Source organism: Chionomys nivalis, chromosome 2, assembly GCF_950005125.1.
Source record: "Chionomys nivalis chromosome 2, mChiNiv1.1, whole genome shotgun sequence".
Taxonomy (NCBI): Eukaryota; Metazoa; Chordata; class Mammalia; order Rodentia; family Cricetidae; genus Chionomys; species Chionomys nivalis.
The window spans coordinates 122,009,679-122,027,921 of NC_080087.1; the positions used below are offsets into that span (position 1 = coordinate 122,009,679).

The following is an 18,243-nucleotide window of genomic DNA, read 5'->3' on the forward strand; positions in this document are numbered from 1 at the left end:
GTGGCTTTGGAGCCTGTACTGGCACTAGCTCTTGTAGACCAGGCTGGCCTCGAACTCCCAGAGATCCGCCTGCCTCTGCCTCCCAAGTGCTGGGATTAAAGGCGTGCGCCACCACCGCCTGGCTCTTTTTTTTTTTCCCCCCGGATGTGCTAAGACAAGTTAGAGGGGAAAAAGCCTCCTGGGCATGGTGGTGGCCTACCTTTAATCCCAGCACTCAGGAGGTAAAGGCAGGTGGATCTCCGAGTTTGAGGTCAGCCCGGTCTATAGAGCCAGTTCCAGGACAGCCAGGACTACATGGATCCTATCTTGAAAAACCAAATAAAGAGAGACATGCTGGAGGCAGGGTTGTGCTCCTGACGTGCTCTTTATTACTGGGCTGTAGCTAGCGGTGTCCTGAGTGTCTCAAGCTGAGGGAAAGACAAGGGTACCCACACATGGGCTGCTCTGATGCTCCTGAGGATTGAGCCCAGGGCACAGTACCTGATAGGCTGCCCAAAGCTCTTCCCATGTAGTGACCCTCAGTGACCCCCAGACAACAGTGAGCAGGCTCTCTGCTGTAGCAGCACAGATAAGCCAATGAGTTAAATCATTCATTCAACATTTATTGAGCGCCTACTGTGTGCCAGGCACCGTGCTAGGCGCAGAATACAGAGATGCATAAGATACAGTCCATGCCCTTAAGGGTTCACAGTCTAGAAGGGGGGCAAACATGTAAACAAGTAAAGTATGGTGTGATGGGTGCCACGAGAAGCATTTACAGGTGCAGAGGTAGCCTGGAAGATGGTGAGGGACGCCTTCCTGGGGGAGGGGCCTGGGAGAGGCTAATAATACAGGCTTTTGCCAGGCAGAGGAGGCAGGAGGAGCGGGAAGGCATTCCGGCTGAAGAAACAGCGTGAGCGAAGGCACAAAGGCGTGGAACTGCGTGTCTTGGGGGCGGGGAAGGCTAACTAGTCTGGTGATATTGCTAGAGTGGGTTCCAAAGGCTGAGGCTGGAGAGGGCAGCTGAGGCCAGAAGACAGGAGAACCGAGGGCAGGGGCATCTGGGAGGATCAGCAGAGGGTACTGTGCAACCCAAGGGGAGGCTCCTAGCTAACCCGAGTGTGCCTGCTAAACAACCACAGCGGTCCTTGGCCTGAGACCGGAGGACAAGCGGAGTGGGAGGAGGGATGAGCAGTGGGGCAGCCTTGAGCCTGGGTCCTGGAAGCTGGCACTCCGCTGAGCTCCCTGCTCCCAGACCTCAGCTTTCTGTACACTGCCGGCGTGGGGCCTGGGATCAGATGGGAAATCACGGGGAGATGGAAGGTCTTTTTTCTTCTTTTTTTGAAAACTACAAGGAGCCAGATGAGTACCAGGACTGAAAGAATCAGCCTTTAATGACGTCAAGAAGAAAAGAGGTGAGGATAAAGCAAAAGATGTTAAGGAAGACAGAAGTAGGCAGGAATTCCTAAGACAAGGGCCCCAAGGGGAAAGCAGGATCTCTCAGGCAGACCACAGCTCACTCTCCCCTGGGAAGGCAGGCCCTTGTGACCTGGGGCAGGAGCAGAGGCCAGTGGCAGACCCAGGACAGATGTGTGGCACGCGGCTCTGTATCCCAGCGTTTTGTGTCTCCTTGGCCTGAGGCAGAAGATTCCTTGGCGATCAGGAAACTTTCCCTCTGGCCTTCAGGGATTGGCCAGAGCCAGGCTTCCGGCCCTGTGTGTTCTTAGGAACATCTCGGCCTGGCAATGTCTTAGCAGGGTAGGTAAGGTAGGGCTTAGAGTCTCAGTCACCCAGGCTCCGGCTGCCCCTGTGGGTGACCACTCTCCTAGGCACCACACCGTACAACACTGTTTTTGGGGTGAGCTTCTCTGACAGTCCTGGAGGGGGAGGAGTGGAGGACAGACTAACCTGGCCAGGGCTCCACTCTCCTGGGTTCTAGGGCTCCAGTGGGGGTGTGGCCTCTGGAAGGGCAGCCGACAGCAGCCTTTCAGGATCTGGCTATTGGTCTACGAGTGGGGGAAGGGAGGCAGACCCTCCAAGGCAGCAAAGTCTAGAGATGTCTCAGGTGCTACCTTCCTAAACACCCAGCCGTACTGGCCTGCTGCTGCTTCCTCCTCTAGGTCCCTGCTGTGCTGTGCCCTCGCGAAACAATCTGGAGGAAAATGGTGCTGCCTAGGGCACCAGTGGCGGTGGTGGCTTTAGTGATGAAGAGGATGGCGAGGTGTGGGTGATGGGTGGCTTCCCCTCTGCGGGACAGCCGGGATCGGGGTGGGCTGGGGGTATCACTTGCTCTTGTGCATGTCCTTCAGCCGGCGCAGCTCCTCCAGGAGCTGGGCCCGGGAGTAGCCATCGTCACTGGTGGGGCCTGGCCCCGGTCCCAGAGCTTCCTGTAATGCCAGGCAATGGGTTCTCAGGAATGGGTTGTAGGTGCGCTCCTCTCCCAGGGTGGACGGGCACTGCAGAGCAAGAAGCACAGGGATAAGTGGAAAGAGCCTGGGAAAAGGACCCTACTCTCCCAGGGTAGAGCCCAGAGCTCTGGGAAGCACTCGCGGGCCCAGGCAGGGCAGCGGCAGGCTTGGCTGGACAGCGGCCAAGTTCCCCATCCCACCCCATCGCGTTCCCGGGCCTCACTGTGCTCTTGCGTTCCATCCGCTGCCTCTGCACCCACTGCATCTTCCTCTCCCGGGCCAGGTTCTCGGGCTCCACCACACCTGCGAAGCCCAGGTTCTCTTCCGCATATTCATGTCCTAGCAAGGCCAGGGGGCAAAGAGAGGCTGGTGGTGAGATCATAAATCCGTCCTACTCCAAGGCCCCAGGCCCACAGCTACCCAGCCAGCAGAGGGGAGGGCGAGGGCTCTTGGAAAACCCCAAAACCGAAGTTGCTTTTCCAACCAAGGGCACTGTTTGGGGGCGGGGGCAGAGAAAGAAAAGGCAGAGGCAGTTTGGGCAGCGGTTTGGACTCATGGGGAAAATCATTCACTTTGGAGCTGAGAGGCCACAGCTGGCCTCTTACCTGGCTCAGCATGACTTCGCTGATGACCTCCCTAAGCCACAGTTTTCTAATTTGGCAGGTGGAGAAGAGAATAACATGCCAGGCAAAAATTGAAAGAAAAAGATAAAAATTTGGATGGGTAAGGAGGGAGAGAATTGGGAAGAGTTGGTGTGTGTGTGTGTGTGTGTGTGTATGTGTGTGTGTGAAGCCCAAGTATCACTGTGGTTTGCCCAGAGCATACAACAGAGCCTGACAGTGCATACAGTATCCATTACACAAATGAGCACGGAATGGGCACACGTGGACCAGATTTACTGTTCTCTCAGATAAGCTAAGGCTACTTTATGTTTGGACTGTGACCATGATTATCTGAACGATTAGGTATCTCTCCAGGACTCTGAGTCTTTAGGGCTCACAAGAGGCCAAGGGCTGATGGGGGAGGGGCAGCAGCATGAAAGGCATGGACATCTGTCAGGGATTTCCCCTGGAGCTGCCCTCTCCAGACCCTGCTCCAAAAAAAGCCCACCAAGGGTCAGCTCCTCCCCCTGAGATGCTCAAGACCACCCCTACAGGATATTTGAGGCTTGCCATGTGGTTCTCCCTCGTGGTTTCTCCTCTTCCCCCAGGACCACCTGGGAATGCTTGGCTCAGATTAAAACCTGAACTTTAATTTGGTCTTATTTGATTTATTGCATCAGCAGAGAGAATTAATATCGGGGTACAAAATTTTTCAGTATCATATAGCCAGTATTAACTCCAGGAAGGAGGGCAGTGTCTGTCCCACCCCTGGAGGACTGGCTGTGCTGCCTCTGGGCCCATGAAATGAGCTTGCCGGGCTCTAAGAAAGCAAGAGGCTGGGAGGGCCCTGGTACCAGGCAAAGCTTGGAGCTGGAAGGAGGGAGAAGGGACACCTCACCAGGCCACAGCAGGGTGTCATCCCCCAGGTCTAACACTGTGTCCAGCGAGCTCAGCATGGTCTCCGCTGTGCCTTCGAAAGTTCGTCCTGCATGGGGTCAAATGTGAAAGGCTGACACGGTGTGGTCTGAGGTACAGAGGGGTGGGGTGGGACCTCAGCCTCTGGTCCTTCAGCTGAGTCCTGCCCAGCCACCCCCAGGCATCTACCCCCTCCTTATGGGAGAGCTGGTGTGAAGCCCCACACACATGTGAAGGGCAAGGCTACTGAGTCTTCATGCTGGCCTCCTGGGGTCCAGGCTCGGTGGGTAGAAACGATCCTCCCACTAAGCCCTCAGGGACTCTGCAGTCTAGGACTTGGGGTCCTCACCCACCCACAGTGCTTCCTTCCTGTTTAAGTATCCTCAACTTTCCATGGCTTCTTCTTCCTGGTCACTATCTTGGGGAAACAGGTCTCACCCAGTGGAAATCAGTGCTCTATGGGTGTTTGCTTAAAGGGTCGGGTCTTGTCATAGGCCTAGCCCCTGTGAGGATCTTGAGAACATAAACAATCACACAATGCAAGGGGCGGTGACTGCCACTGGGATGCTGGGAGCCAGCATTTCTAAATGGGACATGGGACAGTGGCTGCTCTGGCCCATCTCTCCCTCTTCTTCCCCCTCCCCTCTCTTTGACAGAAACTCACCACAGCCAGAGAGGAAGAGCAGGTCCCCTGAGAAGAGGCAGGAAGGACCTTTGTAGGGTTCCCCATCCAGCAAGTAGACCAGGTGGCCTTGAGTGTGGCCAGGGGTAGCCAAGGCCCGGATCTGAAGCCGTCCCACACTGACCACATCTTGATGACACAGGGGGCTAGGGCACAAAACAATATGTAAGAGAGGGAATTCAAGCTACCATCCCAGACTTAAGGGTCGGATGCCTTACAGGAGGGTGAAGGCATGGGTGCCCAGGGCCTCAGTGCAAAAGCCTTTCTCTTCTGATTATGGGTGGATCATCTTGGGGGCAAACAGGGCCAGTTTTCTACATGGATTCCACTTAGCTGTCTAAGAGCTAGGCAGAGTATCACCAGCTGCAGACACCCTGGCAGACTGAAGGCAGGAGGTGAGAGATGCCCACCCACATCTGGGTCAGGCACTTACTGGGTGAGGTAGGGGATACCGTCCTGAGGGCTCCCATACACACGACAGTCCCTGTGCCGCCGGCTGAGGTCGCGGTTCCCTCCACTGTGGTCCCTGCGGGATGGCAGAGATGAACACAGGGGACTCCCCCTCCCCTAAGGTACCCCTTGGCTCCTGTTCAAGCCATTCCCTGCTTAAGTCACCCCAACTTGCTATGCTCCCATGACACTCCCCTTCCTGGAGTCTCCGCTCAGCTCCAGTGGCCATCCTCACACTCTCCCCAGTGGATCTGACCACATCCACCTAACATTCCAGCCTCTGTGCCCTGTGCCACCTGCCAACTAACAGCTGTTCATTCTCTGGGCACCTGCTGCATGCCCATGAATGGAACACAGCAGTTCCTGTCCTCCTCTGAGGCTCCAAGCTGCTGAGTGCCAAGATATGGGATCCAGTCTCTTCCATTGTACCTCTGCTGGTGCCTGGGTGACTTCATGAGAAAGTGGGTCGTACCCATCCCTGAGCCCAGCTCCTCAAGCCCAACCCGTGAAGATAAAACTGCGGGCAGCCCCAGCCCCAGCATCCCCAGCCCCTTACCAGTGCTTATGGGTGCAGAGGATGGCAACCAAGTTAACTCTTTCCTTTTCAATGGTAGCCTGGAGGAGAGAAGAGGGACTGAGGGTGGCAGGGGATGCAGAGGGAGGCACACTGAAAGTTTAGTTGGGGGTGGGTGGGAAAGACAGCTGGAGAGATGAAGGAAAGGCAGGAGACAGGCTGATGAATGCTAAGCTGGTAAAGGGGACAGGGAAGAGCAGAGACCCAGTGTGGGGTGCAGCAGAGAGGGAAAGGGGGCATCGGGAGTTGACACTGATACACTCACATTGAAAAGTAACACTAGACCCTGGGTTCTATTTCCAGTACCACACAACACACACACACAGAGAGGGAAGGAGGGAGGCGGGGAGAGATAGAATATGAACATGAAGGGAAAGGCAGAGAGGGCAAGATACTGACAGAGGTCAAAGAAGAAAGAGGGTCTGGGGCTGGTAAGATAGGTCAGTAGGTAAATTCCAACACCAGAACCTTCAATAAAGGTGGAAAGAAATAACCACAGGGTGTCCTCTGACCTCCACATGCATGTCATGGCACACACACACACGTACACACACACATGCACACACCATGCACACATAATGCTATACCAGGCATGGTGATGCATGTCTTTAATCCTAGCACTGGGGAGGAGGAAAGGGGCAGATCTCTGTGAGGTCAAGGCCAGCCTGATCAACAGGTCAGTTCCAGACTAGCTAAAGCTACACGGTGAGATCCTGTCTAGGGGAGGAGGAGTGAAGAGAAGAAAAGAAAGGAAAAAAAGAAGACAAACAACCCCCCCAAGCACCCAAACAATAAATAGATGAATAAAAATGAAAAAAAAGAAAAAAAGAATATCCAGCAGGGAACAAAGAGGGTGAGGGGCAGACTGGAAACTGCCAGGATTCACAGTCCCAGGCCAGAACCCTCACTCTCTGGCTCTACGCTCTATGTGGAAGGGGGTGTTCTTGTGTGAGGATGCCCACGCATATGCAGGAGCAGATCCCATAGTCAGGCCCCATCTGGCAAGAGCGGCTGGCAGTCCCCACCATGACTCCCAGCACTCCGCCCCTCACCTGCACAGCCCTCGGGTCTGAGGGGTCCACGGCCACAGCCAGCCCGGCCTGGGTGTCGATGATGAGGTAGCTGTAGTTGTCCGAGAGGACGGGGATGGGAAGCACCTTCACTCCTGGGGAAGGCAGACAGAGCAGCGGGTCGGGTAAGGGGAGGAGAAGGCTGTAGCCAGGGAGGTGAGCTTGGGGAGCAGGGTAGGTGCTGGCCAGGGACCGCTGGAGCTTACCATTGAAGAGGCGGGGCTGAGTTTTGGAATGGCCTTTGGGGTAGCGATTCCGAGCCCTCCGAAGCTGCTGTCGGTAGAAGAGGTACCCGAGCCAGGTTCGTGTGTACAGACTATACCTGCAGGGCCGACGGTGTAGGGTCAGGTCAGCCCTCTCCCACATAGCCGGCATCTCTGCCACCTCAGCCGCCCTTAGTCAAGCTCTTTGCCGTCACCATTTTCTGTTTGTTTTGTTCTTTTTTAGTCTCGTGTAGCCCAGGCTACTACCAGACTCACTCTAGTCAAGTTCTCCAAACAAATGTGAGACCTGTGAGGTCGCCTGGGCCCAGTTCAGAAGGGCCCCTCGGGCTCAGTGCTCTGAGGTTACTACCTTGAGCTGACCTTCAAAAGTATTTTCTAAAAATATTTTATGAGACAGGTCTTGTTATATAATCAGCTTATATCCGGAAGGGGGATCTCTGTCTCAAATCTTAAAAATAGATAAATAAATAAATGAATAAATAAAGGGCTGGAGATGTCACTTAGGGGCAGGTCACTCACCTAGCACGCACAAGTACTGTGTTCAATCCTCAGTACCCCAAACAAACAAGACTGATGTGGTACAATATAAAAATGAATGGAAAAATCTTTGCTCGTTATGTAAATTTTCCTTTTCTTTCTTTTTTTTATTTTTGGTGAGACAGGCCTTGCTAGCCTGGCCAGAATTCCATAAGTAGACCATCATCACTATGTAGTCTTGAACTAACTGGAAGTGGCCCTCTGACATCTGCCTCCCAAATGTTGGGATCGTAGCCATAGAGTCACCATGTTGGCTTTATTTAGAAAGACATTAAATAGCAAACTGAAAACGCTACAAGTCAAAAAAATGATGGAATAATGGAAACACTTCATAGTTTATTGCTTTTTCCCCTCCCCCCGCTTTCTGTCTCTCTCCTCAGAATCTGGCTACATGGCTCAATGTGGCTTCAAACTTAAGATCCTCTTGTCTTTGCCTCATTAGTGCTGGGATTATAAGCACACAATCAAGCCAGGCTTATAACTTCTGTACCTCGAATAATACATTTTTTCTATTGTTTGAACAAGGAATTTTGTTTTAATTAATTAATTACCTTTTTATTTATGTATTATTGTTTGTTTAAGACAGGTTCTTGTAGCCGGGCAATGGTGGTGCATGCCTTTAATTCCAGCACTAGGGAGGCAGAAGCAGGTGGATCTCTGTGAGTTCGAGGCCAACCTGGTCTACAAGATCTAGTGCCAGAACAGGTTTCAAGCTACAGGGAAATCCTGTCTTGAAAAACCAAAAAAAAAAAAAAAAAAAAAAAAAAAAAAAAAAAAAAGACAGGCTCTGGGCTGGAGAGATGGCTCAGTGGTTAAGAGCACTGCTTTTTCTTCCAAAGGTCCCGAGTTCAATTCCCAGCAACCACATGGTGGCTCACAACCATCTGTAATATTTGGTGCCCTCTTCTGGCCTGCAGGCATACATGCAGAATACTAAGAATGCTGTATACATAATAAATAAATAAATCTTAAAAAAAAAGGACAGGTTCTTCTGTAGTCCAGGCTACCCTCAAACTTGCTATGTTGCCAGTACTGATCCTGAACTCATGATCCCCCTGCCTTCATCTCCCAAGTGCTAGGATCACAGGTCTGTACCAACCACCGTGTACCTCAAGTTGGCATTACACTAGGCAGTACAAAATATGTATCTACCCTTCAGTATGGGAAGGAGCTGGCTTGGGCCCTGGCTGCGCAGGAAACAGGCTGGGGCAGGCACACGGTGAGGAGGCAGTCAGTGCTTGGGAATCTATCAAGCCAGTCAAAGTATAGAAGGCGCTCTAAGCTTGACCCTAAACCTCTCACAGTGTGTATGAAGGATAGCCCCTTAGAGAAATACTGGCTGCTTTATCTGCAACCAGTTTGGACAAACCAAGTTGATCCTGGACAGTTTGGCTATATAAAGGCTCAGCTGCAGCCTAGCCAGCTCTGCACCCTTCACCTCCCCTGGCAACTCTGTCATGCCACGAGAGGGTCTGCATTCTGCGTTGGGTGCCTGGCTTTATACGACCTTTACTTTTGGTTTCATTTGCGACTCAGCTTTAGTCCTTTAGACTTTCACGTTTTCGGCCACGCTGACTGACCCCTGGCCACTGGCCAAGTGCTGAGTACACTGCACATGGCTGCCATCACTCCCTGACGCTGACCTTCTAGAGGGGATACAGTGATGAAGGAAGATGAGCAGCTGAAAGCAGAGAGAAGACAGAACACGACAGGGCTGCTGTTTCAGACACAGACCTGGCCAACGAGATGGCTTTGCCAGGAAGGACCTTGAGGCCAAGCCTGACTACTGAACTCAACCCTCAGTAACCCCGACAATGGAAGCAGGAAACTGACTTCTGCAAGTTGTCCTCCGAGCTCTACCCAGGAACCATAGCACAAGCACACGCAGAGAAGAAACAAAAACGCCACAGATACAGTGGACCAGGAAAACAGGCCTCCCGGTGACACGTTCATAGGAGTGGGCCACGTAGGAGCGCGAGGGAAGGAGACTTGAAACTGAGCTCCCATCAACTCAGGGCTAATTCTGTGTGTTCTGTTGTAATAGCAATGAGCTGGTGCAAGAGAGACATCCAGTTAGGGGATGTGAGGGGACATTGAATACAGCCGAGATAGCCACAGATAGATTGCAGGAATAAGAACTATAGGTTTCTAAATAGCTGAATAATACATGTACCTTTTCTTGTTGAAAAAGGTGATTACATAGTTAGATACTTCTACTGGGAGAAGACCCAGGGTCATTGAAAGTGGCTCTTGGTTGTGAAAATACCAGTGTTTCCTTCTTCTTCGTGTGCTGGGGATGGAATGCCGCACTCCCAGTTCCTCCTCAGGGACTCCCTGGCTCGTGTATATTTTAATATTTGGTGGTAAATATGCTATGAATTTGGAGAAGAAAGAAGAGAGAGAGAGAAACATAGTTTCAAAGATTCTAGCCCGGCGGTGGTGGCGCACGCCTTTAATCCCAGCACTCGGGAGGCAGAGGCAAGCGGATCTCTGTGAGTTCGAGACCAGCCTGGTCTACAAGAGCTAGTTCCAGGACAGGAACCAAAAAGCTACGGAGAAACCCTGTCTCGAAAAATAAAAAAATAAAAAAACAAAAAAAAAAGTGTCCATACACACACACACACACACAAAGATTCTAAAAGAATCCTGTGGTGGGGGCTGGAGAGATGGTTCAGGGGTTAAGAGCACTGGCTGCTCTTCCAGAGGTCCTGAGTTCAATTCCCAGCAACTATGTACATGGTGGCTCACAACCACCTATAATGAGATGTGGTGACCTCTTCTGGCCTGCAGGCATACATACAGGCGGAACACTGTATACACAATAAATATATAAAATCCTTAAAAAAAAAAAAGAATCCCATGGTTCAGAAATAAGCCCCCCCCCAACTCACATTGTTGGACACATACATTTATTTTACTTTCCTTTTTATAAATCAACAAGCATAAAAATTACTACCTGAAAATGCACATGCAAAAAGGGGAAGAAACTAATTTGAAACATAAACAAAAGAATAGACACATAGCTTCAAGATATGTTAAGATTGCAAATCTAATCCAGAAAACACACAAAGTGTCCCTTTGAGCAGTTCTCTTAGAGAGGACGGGCTACAGCGGAGACAGTTGGGAGAAGTAGGTGCCAGATGGGTAACATCTATAACAGTAGAGAGCAAGGTTAGCTTCCTGCAGGCCTGGCCTCAATGACTCTAGCAGTGCCTGGCTGCCCACAAGAGGTGAAACAGACTGCCCTCCGGGCATCTTTTCTCCTGCCAGGGTGACCATGGAGGGTGTGTCATCCTGAAGGTGGTTCAGCAAACATTTTTCCTTTCTTAAACTTGGTAAGGGGCTGAACTCAGGATAAACCTGTGCCAGCTGCTGAATGCCAAGCCAATGGTTCTGAGTGCAAGCTGGTGCACAGCGCGGAAAGTAGGGCAGCGGGGGTGGGGGATGTCTGGAAGGGGGGTGCACTGGGTCCGAGCAATCCTACCGACGTACCTTCTCTTGGGCAGGTCTCTCACCTGGGATATTCTTCCCTCTGCTGCTCTAGACTCTCTCCTCCAAGAATGCCCCCTGACCTCACTCCCCCTCTCACCTAGGTTTCATTCACCATGCAAACCCCACCTGCAGTTTCTAAGGCAGCACAGCAGTGCAGCCTGACACCTGGACGATGGGCAAATCACCACGCGCAATCGGAGAGATTTGCAGAGTCTCAAACCGGCTGCTTCACAAGATACTATAGTCACTGGAGAAACTGGCTCACTGCACTAGAAACCGATGACGGAAGATAATGTCAGGCCCGAGGGCTCCGTCAGCAGCAGGGCTCTTGCCTAGCACCCATATGCGCTTGGGTTCCAGCCCCATCACCCACAGAAGAGAAAACAGATGCTAATTTCAGCAGTAACAATATATTTTTGACCATGGAGGAAGGCATAACTTCCCTTCTGTGGCCTTCATGCCTGAAATGTACATCCATAATTTATTCATGAGAAAAACCTCAGACAAACGCAGATGGAGGGACCCGCTGTAAAACACCTGGCCAGTACTCAACCCCAGAGAGGCCTGGAGGTGGCAGAACAGTGCAGGACCAGGAAAGGAGCACGAGTGGGGCGGCTGGCAACCTTTACATACGGCCTGATCGTGTGAACAGTCTCTTGCTGAACCGAATCCATTGCTTTTGAGAGCTTTATTGTGGTCATGAAACATTAATATCCAGCAGGCTTGGGCTAGGTATACAGGAATCTGTTTGTGTGCTGTTGTGACCCATCTACAACTACTTCAAACTGAAACATTATTAAACAACATAACGAAACACAACCACCCTCTCCTCTACGGAGTGATAGTCTTGCCCAAGCCCTCTACCATCATTTCTCCCCGTGTCACTCATGGGAAAGGCAGCACTATGATTCCTCCTGCAGCTCCTCCTGAACTATGTCCTTGGCCGGGGAGATAAAGTTCTCCATCCTTAGTACAGAGGTGCCCTGGCAGAACCACATAAAGCTTCATTCTTAGTCAGAGGTGCCCTGGCAGACCCACATAAAGGTTAAGTGGCAGCAAGTAGGAGAACACATGGGAAGCACCCAGCCAGAGCTGGATGGTGGAGAGGGTTTCAAAACTGCCACTTTCTTTCCAAATTCTGCCAGAAGCTGCTGGGACAGGTGGCCTGCACCTGGGAGCACCTGAGAAATGTCCTTGCCTTCCTTGTCCAAGGCTAACGTGTGTGCTGGGATTCTGTGGCACTAACAGAAGGCACAGTCTGGCGAGGCAGTGCTGGTGCGCACCTTTAATCCCAGCAGCGGCGGGCAAATGGGATTGGGACGTGGAGGCAAGAGGATCTCTGTGAGTTCAAGGCCAGCCTGGTCAGCAGAGCAAGTTCCAGGTCAGCCAGGACTACAGAGAGAAACCTTGTCTTTAAAAAGCAAAAAGACGAAGAGGAAGAGGAGGGAAAAGAAGGCAAATCTGTGAGTTTAGAGGCCACTCTCTTAGGCTCCTTTCACTTGGAAAATATTCACCGTGCTTGCTGGACATGGTGGGAATAGCACAGGACAAAGGCTCCTTGCCTTGGGGATAACCAGGTTGTAATAAAGAATAGCAGAACACACACATTAAACTGGAAAACAGATGGAGCATTAACTACCGACTGACTACAGCTGGTTCAGAGTCACTGAAAGGAAAGGGGCTTGGCCGTATGCAGACCCAAAGCCTCTTGTCTCAGCCGAGAGACGGCAGTGGGACACTGACAGAGCCTGTAGTCAACTGTTGGGTGATACAGAGCCAAAGGTTGGGCACGGGGAAATGTGGCATGTTTTAGGAGCTTTGCCCAGAGGCCTCAAGGTCTTGGCAGGGGCAAAGTGCCAGAGCAGGACCCAGTGAGTGGGAAGGGAAGATGATGGCGAAGATGATGGGGCTAAGAAGGAAGCAATAGACAGAAGGGTGCCCTGCAGGTTGGCCCAAGGGGAAGGGAGCCTGTGGTGTCAAGTCCACTAGGTTTGGAGAAGCAGGGCCTGGGCTGGGGGTGGGCTGAGGTCCTAGCTGCGCTGGGACACTCTCCCAGGCCTAGTGTAACCCCTACTCCTACCCTACCCCAGTCACCACAGTGACTTTCCATGGGTACCGTTAGCTTTGGCCATGCCACTGTCACAGGCCTATGGACCCCTCCTCTTTAGCCCTCTCTCTCAAATGAGGATCTGATGTGGGAGAGTCTTCTGTTTTGTGTTGATTTCATTGGTCAATAAAGAAACTGCCTTGGCTCTTTAATAGGACAGAAAATTAGGTAGGCGGGGTAGACAGAAGAGAATGCTCGGAGAAAGAAGCCGAGTCAGGCAGTCGCCATGATTCTCCCACCCGACACAGACGTAGGCTAGAATCTTTCCTGGTAAGCCACACCTCGTGGTGCTACACGGATTATTAAATATGGGTTAAAGCAAGATGTGAGAATTAGCCAATAAGAGGCTAGAACTAATGGGCCAGGCAGTGTTTAAAAGAATACAGTTTGTGTGTTGTTATTTCGGGTAAAGCCAGCTGTGTGGGAGCCGGGCGGCAGGCGGCCCACCGCTCCTTCTACAAGGATCTTTCTCAGTTGCTTCTGTCACTCTGGATGGTGGTTCATCAGGGGACAAGTCCACAGGGCTTATCCCTAGGTCTTTTATTTTTTATTTTGTTTTGTTTTGTTTTTCAAGTCAGGGTCTCTCTGTAGCTTTGGAGCCTGTCCTGGAACTCGCTCTGTAGACCAGGCTGGCCTTGAACTCCCAGAGATCCGCCTGCCTCTGCCTCCTGAGTGCTGGGATTAAAGGCATGTGCCACCAATGTCTGGCCATCATCCCTAGGTCTTAAAAGTTTTGGCTTCTAGTCTAAACTACAGACAAGGCAGAAGCTCAAGCTCCCAGTGCACCACTTCTGCTGGGTGCTGCTCCTGCTCGAAGCCTGCTGTGGCTCCCAGCACTCACAAGAGAGTCTTACTCCCTGCTCTGACCCTCCACCAGTCTCTGCCTCCTCCCTTCCCACTGAGTCCAGAGAATGTCCTGAGCTCCCCAGAGTGAAACGGTGGAACCCCCCTATGTATCCATCAGTAGCAAAATATAAAAATGAACTAGGCCATACCCAGAATGTGGGAAACTACACAGCCAGCAAAACAAATGATCAAAACCAGGACTTAACATGCATAGTCCAAACACGTATCATTAAGCTAAAAGACATGTTGCCAAGAAAACAACCTGACATTTATTGAAATGCCAATGCAGGCAGAAACCATCCCGGAGCTGTGGAAGATGGCCACCATTCTAGCCAGCAGCACTGCTCAGTGCTGGGGCTGTGAGCCTTCTGCCCTATCTGTAATGTTCTGTTTAAGCTGGGGAGTGCAGCTTGGAGTGCTATGTTATCTAGTGGTTTTGAAGACGCCCAAAGTAACTCATTAAAATTAGGATTAGGCCGGGCGGTGGTGGCGCACGCCTTTAATCCCAGCACTTGGGAGGCAGAGGCAGGCGGATCTCTGTGAGTTCGAGACCAGCCTGGTCTACAAGAGCTAGTTCCAGGACAGACTCCAAAACCACAGAGAAACCCTGTCTTGAAAAAAAATAAAATAAAAAAAAAATAAAATTAGGATTAGGCTCAGGAGAAGAGCACTTGCCTAACACATGGGAGGCTCTGGGTTCAAACCTCTGTGCATCCCCTCCCCCTACCAAAAATACAACTCTAGGCCTGTGTGGTTGTGCACACCTCTAATCCCAGCACTTGGGAGACAAAGGCAGATGGATCTTTGTGAATGAGAAGCCAGCCTGGTCTATACAGCAAGACCCAAGATAGCCAAGGCTACATAATGAGACCCTGTCTCAACAACAAAATAGAAAAAAGAAAAAGCAAAGAAAACAAACAACTTCAAAACTGCCCTGCTTGTAAGACCAATACATTAAATTGCTGAGGCAGAAGGATCAAGAATTTATCTTGGGCAGTGTCATGCCTGGACTGGTGGTCCTGGGTTCTATAAGAAAGCAGGCTGAGCAGGCTGGGCAGTGGTGGCACACACCTTTAATCCCAGCACTCGGGATGCAGAGGCAGGTGGATCTCCTGTGAGTTTGAGGACAGCCTGGTCTACAGAGTGAGTTCAAGGATTGGCTCCATAGCTACAGAGAAACCCAGTCTTGAAAAAAAAAAGTCCTCTGACCTCTACCAGAGTAATGTGACCTGTGGCCTCTGTGTGTGTGTATGTGTGTGTGTGACACACAGGAACACGGAATGGGGGCACTGAGATGATTCCATGGATAAGGTGCTTGCTGGCAAGTCTTATGCCCTGGGTTGCATTCCTGGGACTCCATGCAGTGGAAGGAGAGAACCGACACCTGCAAGCTGCTGTCCTCTGAGCATACGTGTGCTCGGAACACACTGACCCTCCCCCACAAAGGGGTCAAAAGCGCTTCTCAAAACAAAAAGAAAAAAGAAAACTCTCCTCAAAACAAAAAAAGAAAAAAGAAGAAAAAGTCTGGTGGTGATAGCACACACCTTTAGTTCCAGCACTCGGGAGACAGAGGCAGGCCGATCTCCTGTGAGTTTGAGGACAGCCTGGTCTACAGAGTTCCAGGGCAAGCTCTAAAGAAAATACAGAGAAACCCTGTCTCAAAAAACAGAGAGAGAGAGAGAGAGAGAGAGAGAGAGAGAGAGAGAGAGAGAGAGAAGCTCTGGGCTCCCTACCTCTGTCTGTAGCTTCCTAGGCCTGAAATTCCCTTTCTTTTCCTCCCTAGGCTTCTGTGCTTCAGGACTTAGTTCCCTCTTATTAGGAAATGTAGCCACTGACAATGCCATCTGAGAACTTGTCCCCTCTGCTCCATCTGGAACAGCTGGGCCCTCGAGCACAGACCTGGTATCCTCCTTGGGCAGTACCTGCCTGAGGCTAGCAGGGTCCCACTGGTCCTTGTGTGGCTCCCTCGGTTTCCCCTCCACCCCCAGGAACCCCTACACTGGCCCAGCACAGCAGGTGGCATTCAGGAAAGGCTGGCTAGTGATTAGGAGAGGTTGGGGAGGGGCTGGGCATGTGCACAGCTCAGTGCCTGGCCAGAATGGATCCAGGCAAGGCCAGGGCTGCAGACCCAGCAAGCCTAATGGCGGTGACTTGCCCAGCTGAAGTCCTCTCCACCCTTACTCCCTCCTCCCGCCCCACTGCCCCCACAGACCTGGACAAGCAGGATATTCTCTGCCAAGCAGGTCACCCAGATTCAAGGGCACGGGTGGGGCTGTGTCGCTGGGACATAAAATCCTAATGCTGTTTGCCCATGTAGGCTGCATCTAGGGCCTCGGAGCCAGGGAGAGGGAAGAGAGAACACAGGACAGAAGTTCACGAGAGGTCCCCAAGCCCCACTCTACTCCTGCCCATAAAGTCGGGGTCAGGGCTCCTCCCTGGACCTCATTGCCACATCTTTAACAATTTTCAATGCCACAGCTTTTCTTGCCTGAGACTGTGAGCAAGCTCTGTTGAGCCCAGGGCCTCCTCCCATGGATTAACTCAAGTCTGGGGCAGGTACCATACTCCCATCTCACAGACCGGAAACAGCCTGGAAGAGTAGATCAGGTTACAAGACAGGAAGAGTGGGAAGACAGGAAGATACACCTCCTTAGAAGCCTGACCTGGAACCCCCTACAGTCCTCCCCAGACCCCGAGTCAGGAGAAGGACTAGATGAGCGGCCCTAAACGATTAGAGGGCCACCCCAATTCCTCTGAAGGGCTTTTTGGGGAAAATGATAAGTCAGGGTGGCTACACAGACCTGGCGCATGGCCCAGGATCTTGCCTCCGGGACCTTCAGGTCTGGTAAGCTCTGCTTCTCAGTCCTGAGCAAGCCCATGACATTTGTAAGCACTTTGCACTCAACCTCAGAGAAGGCAGGGAGGTCTCTGGTGTCAGGGTGGGACCCTTGAAAGCCCTTGTGAAATTAAGGCTCTTTTGATTCCTGCAAGAGTGTTGGCAGCCAGTGGTTTCATGGATGCCCTAGGAGCCAGAGAGAGAGGAGAGAGAACTGAGGAAAAGGGGCAGTGACTGGAGGGGAAATATGAGGGGTCTGGGGAGGATGCTGTGGTCTGTGGCCAATCTGTACCCACCTGACTGGGATGCCACAGCTCCGTGCAAAGGCTTGAGGGTGGAGCCTAGTGCCTATCCCCGCCTGTGGGCCTTGATTTCTTCAGCCATTACCTGATACACTGCCTCTGTTCTCCATGCTGGGCGCATGGAGCAGGGACTTACTCCCCAGCCTGCTCTCCTTTTTTTTTTTTAATCATTTATCTATTTATTTATTTACTATGTATACAATATTCTATCTGTATGTCTGCAGGCCAGAAGAGGGCACCAGACCCCACTACAGATGGTTGTGAGCCACCATGTGGTTGCCGGGAATTGAACTCAGGACCTTTGGAAGAGCAGGCAATGCTCTTAACCACTGAGCCATCTCTCCAGCCCCGCCTGCTCTCCTTTTTTCTTCAGTTCTTCTAAAACTTCCTGTGATCAGTAAGGGTGGCACTGAGAGCCACTCTGCGTGGGGTCCCCAGGCGGGGCCAGCAGGCGGGGATCTAGAACAGCACTCACAGAGTATCAGAACCACCTACTAGAGCTGGGTGTCTAGGACACATTAAGATTTTGACCACTTGAGCCAGGTGAGGTGGCCGTTAATGCACACCACTCGGGAGCCAGAGGCAGGTGGATTTCTATGAGTTCCGGGCTGGCCAGAGTGAGACCCTGTCTCAAAACCACTACCACACAACCACCAAATTCCCCCAAACAAAACAACAACAAACAACAGGAAGGAAGATTCTGACTCCGTCTATCCCCTCCTAGAGTCTGCAGTGCTAGAGACAGAACTGGAGGCCTGGCACATGCGTGGGCATGCGCTCGCCCGCTAAAGCGCACTCCTTCCCCAGCCCTGAAGTCTGACTCAGCATTTCCACAGCCCGGAACAGCCCTTCTACCCACCATAACCACACCAGAAAGAAACTAGAGTCTCTTAACTGGTCCCCTGGGACCCAGTGGTTGAAAGTGTGGGGCTGCAGCCGGAATAGCCCAGGCGGGGCTACAAGCCATCTCAGAGCCCTGCCTGGGACTTAGGACGGTGACCGAGTACCAGGCCACTAGTTTGGGCCCACAGTGCACCATTCCTCACCTCAGTGAGCCAGGGCACGGCTTCGCTGGTATCGGAGGCCCAGCCTAAGCTCCATGAGAAGCCATGGGGACAGCTGACAGTGAGTGTGATTCCCCCTCCCCCAGTCCCTTCTGCTGCACACTAGAAAGCCCACAAAGCTGTTCTTCTTCCCCTTCCCCTCCTCCCCAGGACAG

At 51.9% G+C, this 18,243-nt stretch overlaps 1 protein-coding gene across 2 annotated transcripts in view; it reads right to left on the reverse strand.

The window, feature by feature from the left end:
• Positions 1-547: 547 nt before the first annotated feature.
• Positions 548-18,243, reverse strand: part of Pnkd (PNKD metallo-beta-lactamase domain containing) — a 69,636-nt gene continuing 51,940 nt past the window's right edge. The window contains exons 2-9 of one of the 2 annotated variants that reach the window (XM_057794515.1): positions 6,887-7,002; positions 6,663-6,775; positions 5,593-5,651; positions 5,020-5,112; positions 4,569-4,732; positions 3,888-3,974; positions 2,611-2,726; positions 548-2,435 (exon numbers count right to left, since the gene is read on the reverse strand). In XM_057794515.1, the coding sequence (XP_057650498.1) occupies positions 2,262-2,435; positions 2,611-2,726; positions 3,888-3,974; positions 4,569-4,732; positions 5,020-5,112; positions 5,593-5,651; positions 6,663-6,775; positions 6,887-7,002 (922 nt within the window). In that variant the 3' untranslated portion in view covers positions 548-2,261. The remainder of the gene's footprint in view (positions 2,436-2,610; positions 2,727-3,887; positions 3,975-4,568; positions 4,733-5,019; positions 5,113-5,592; positions 5,652-6,662; positions 6,776-6,886; positions 7,003-18,243) is intronic. The other variant, XM_057794505.1, reaches the window with a different exon arrangement.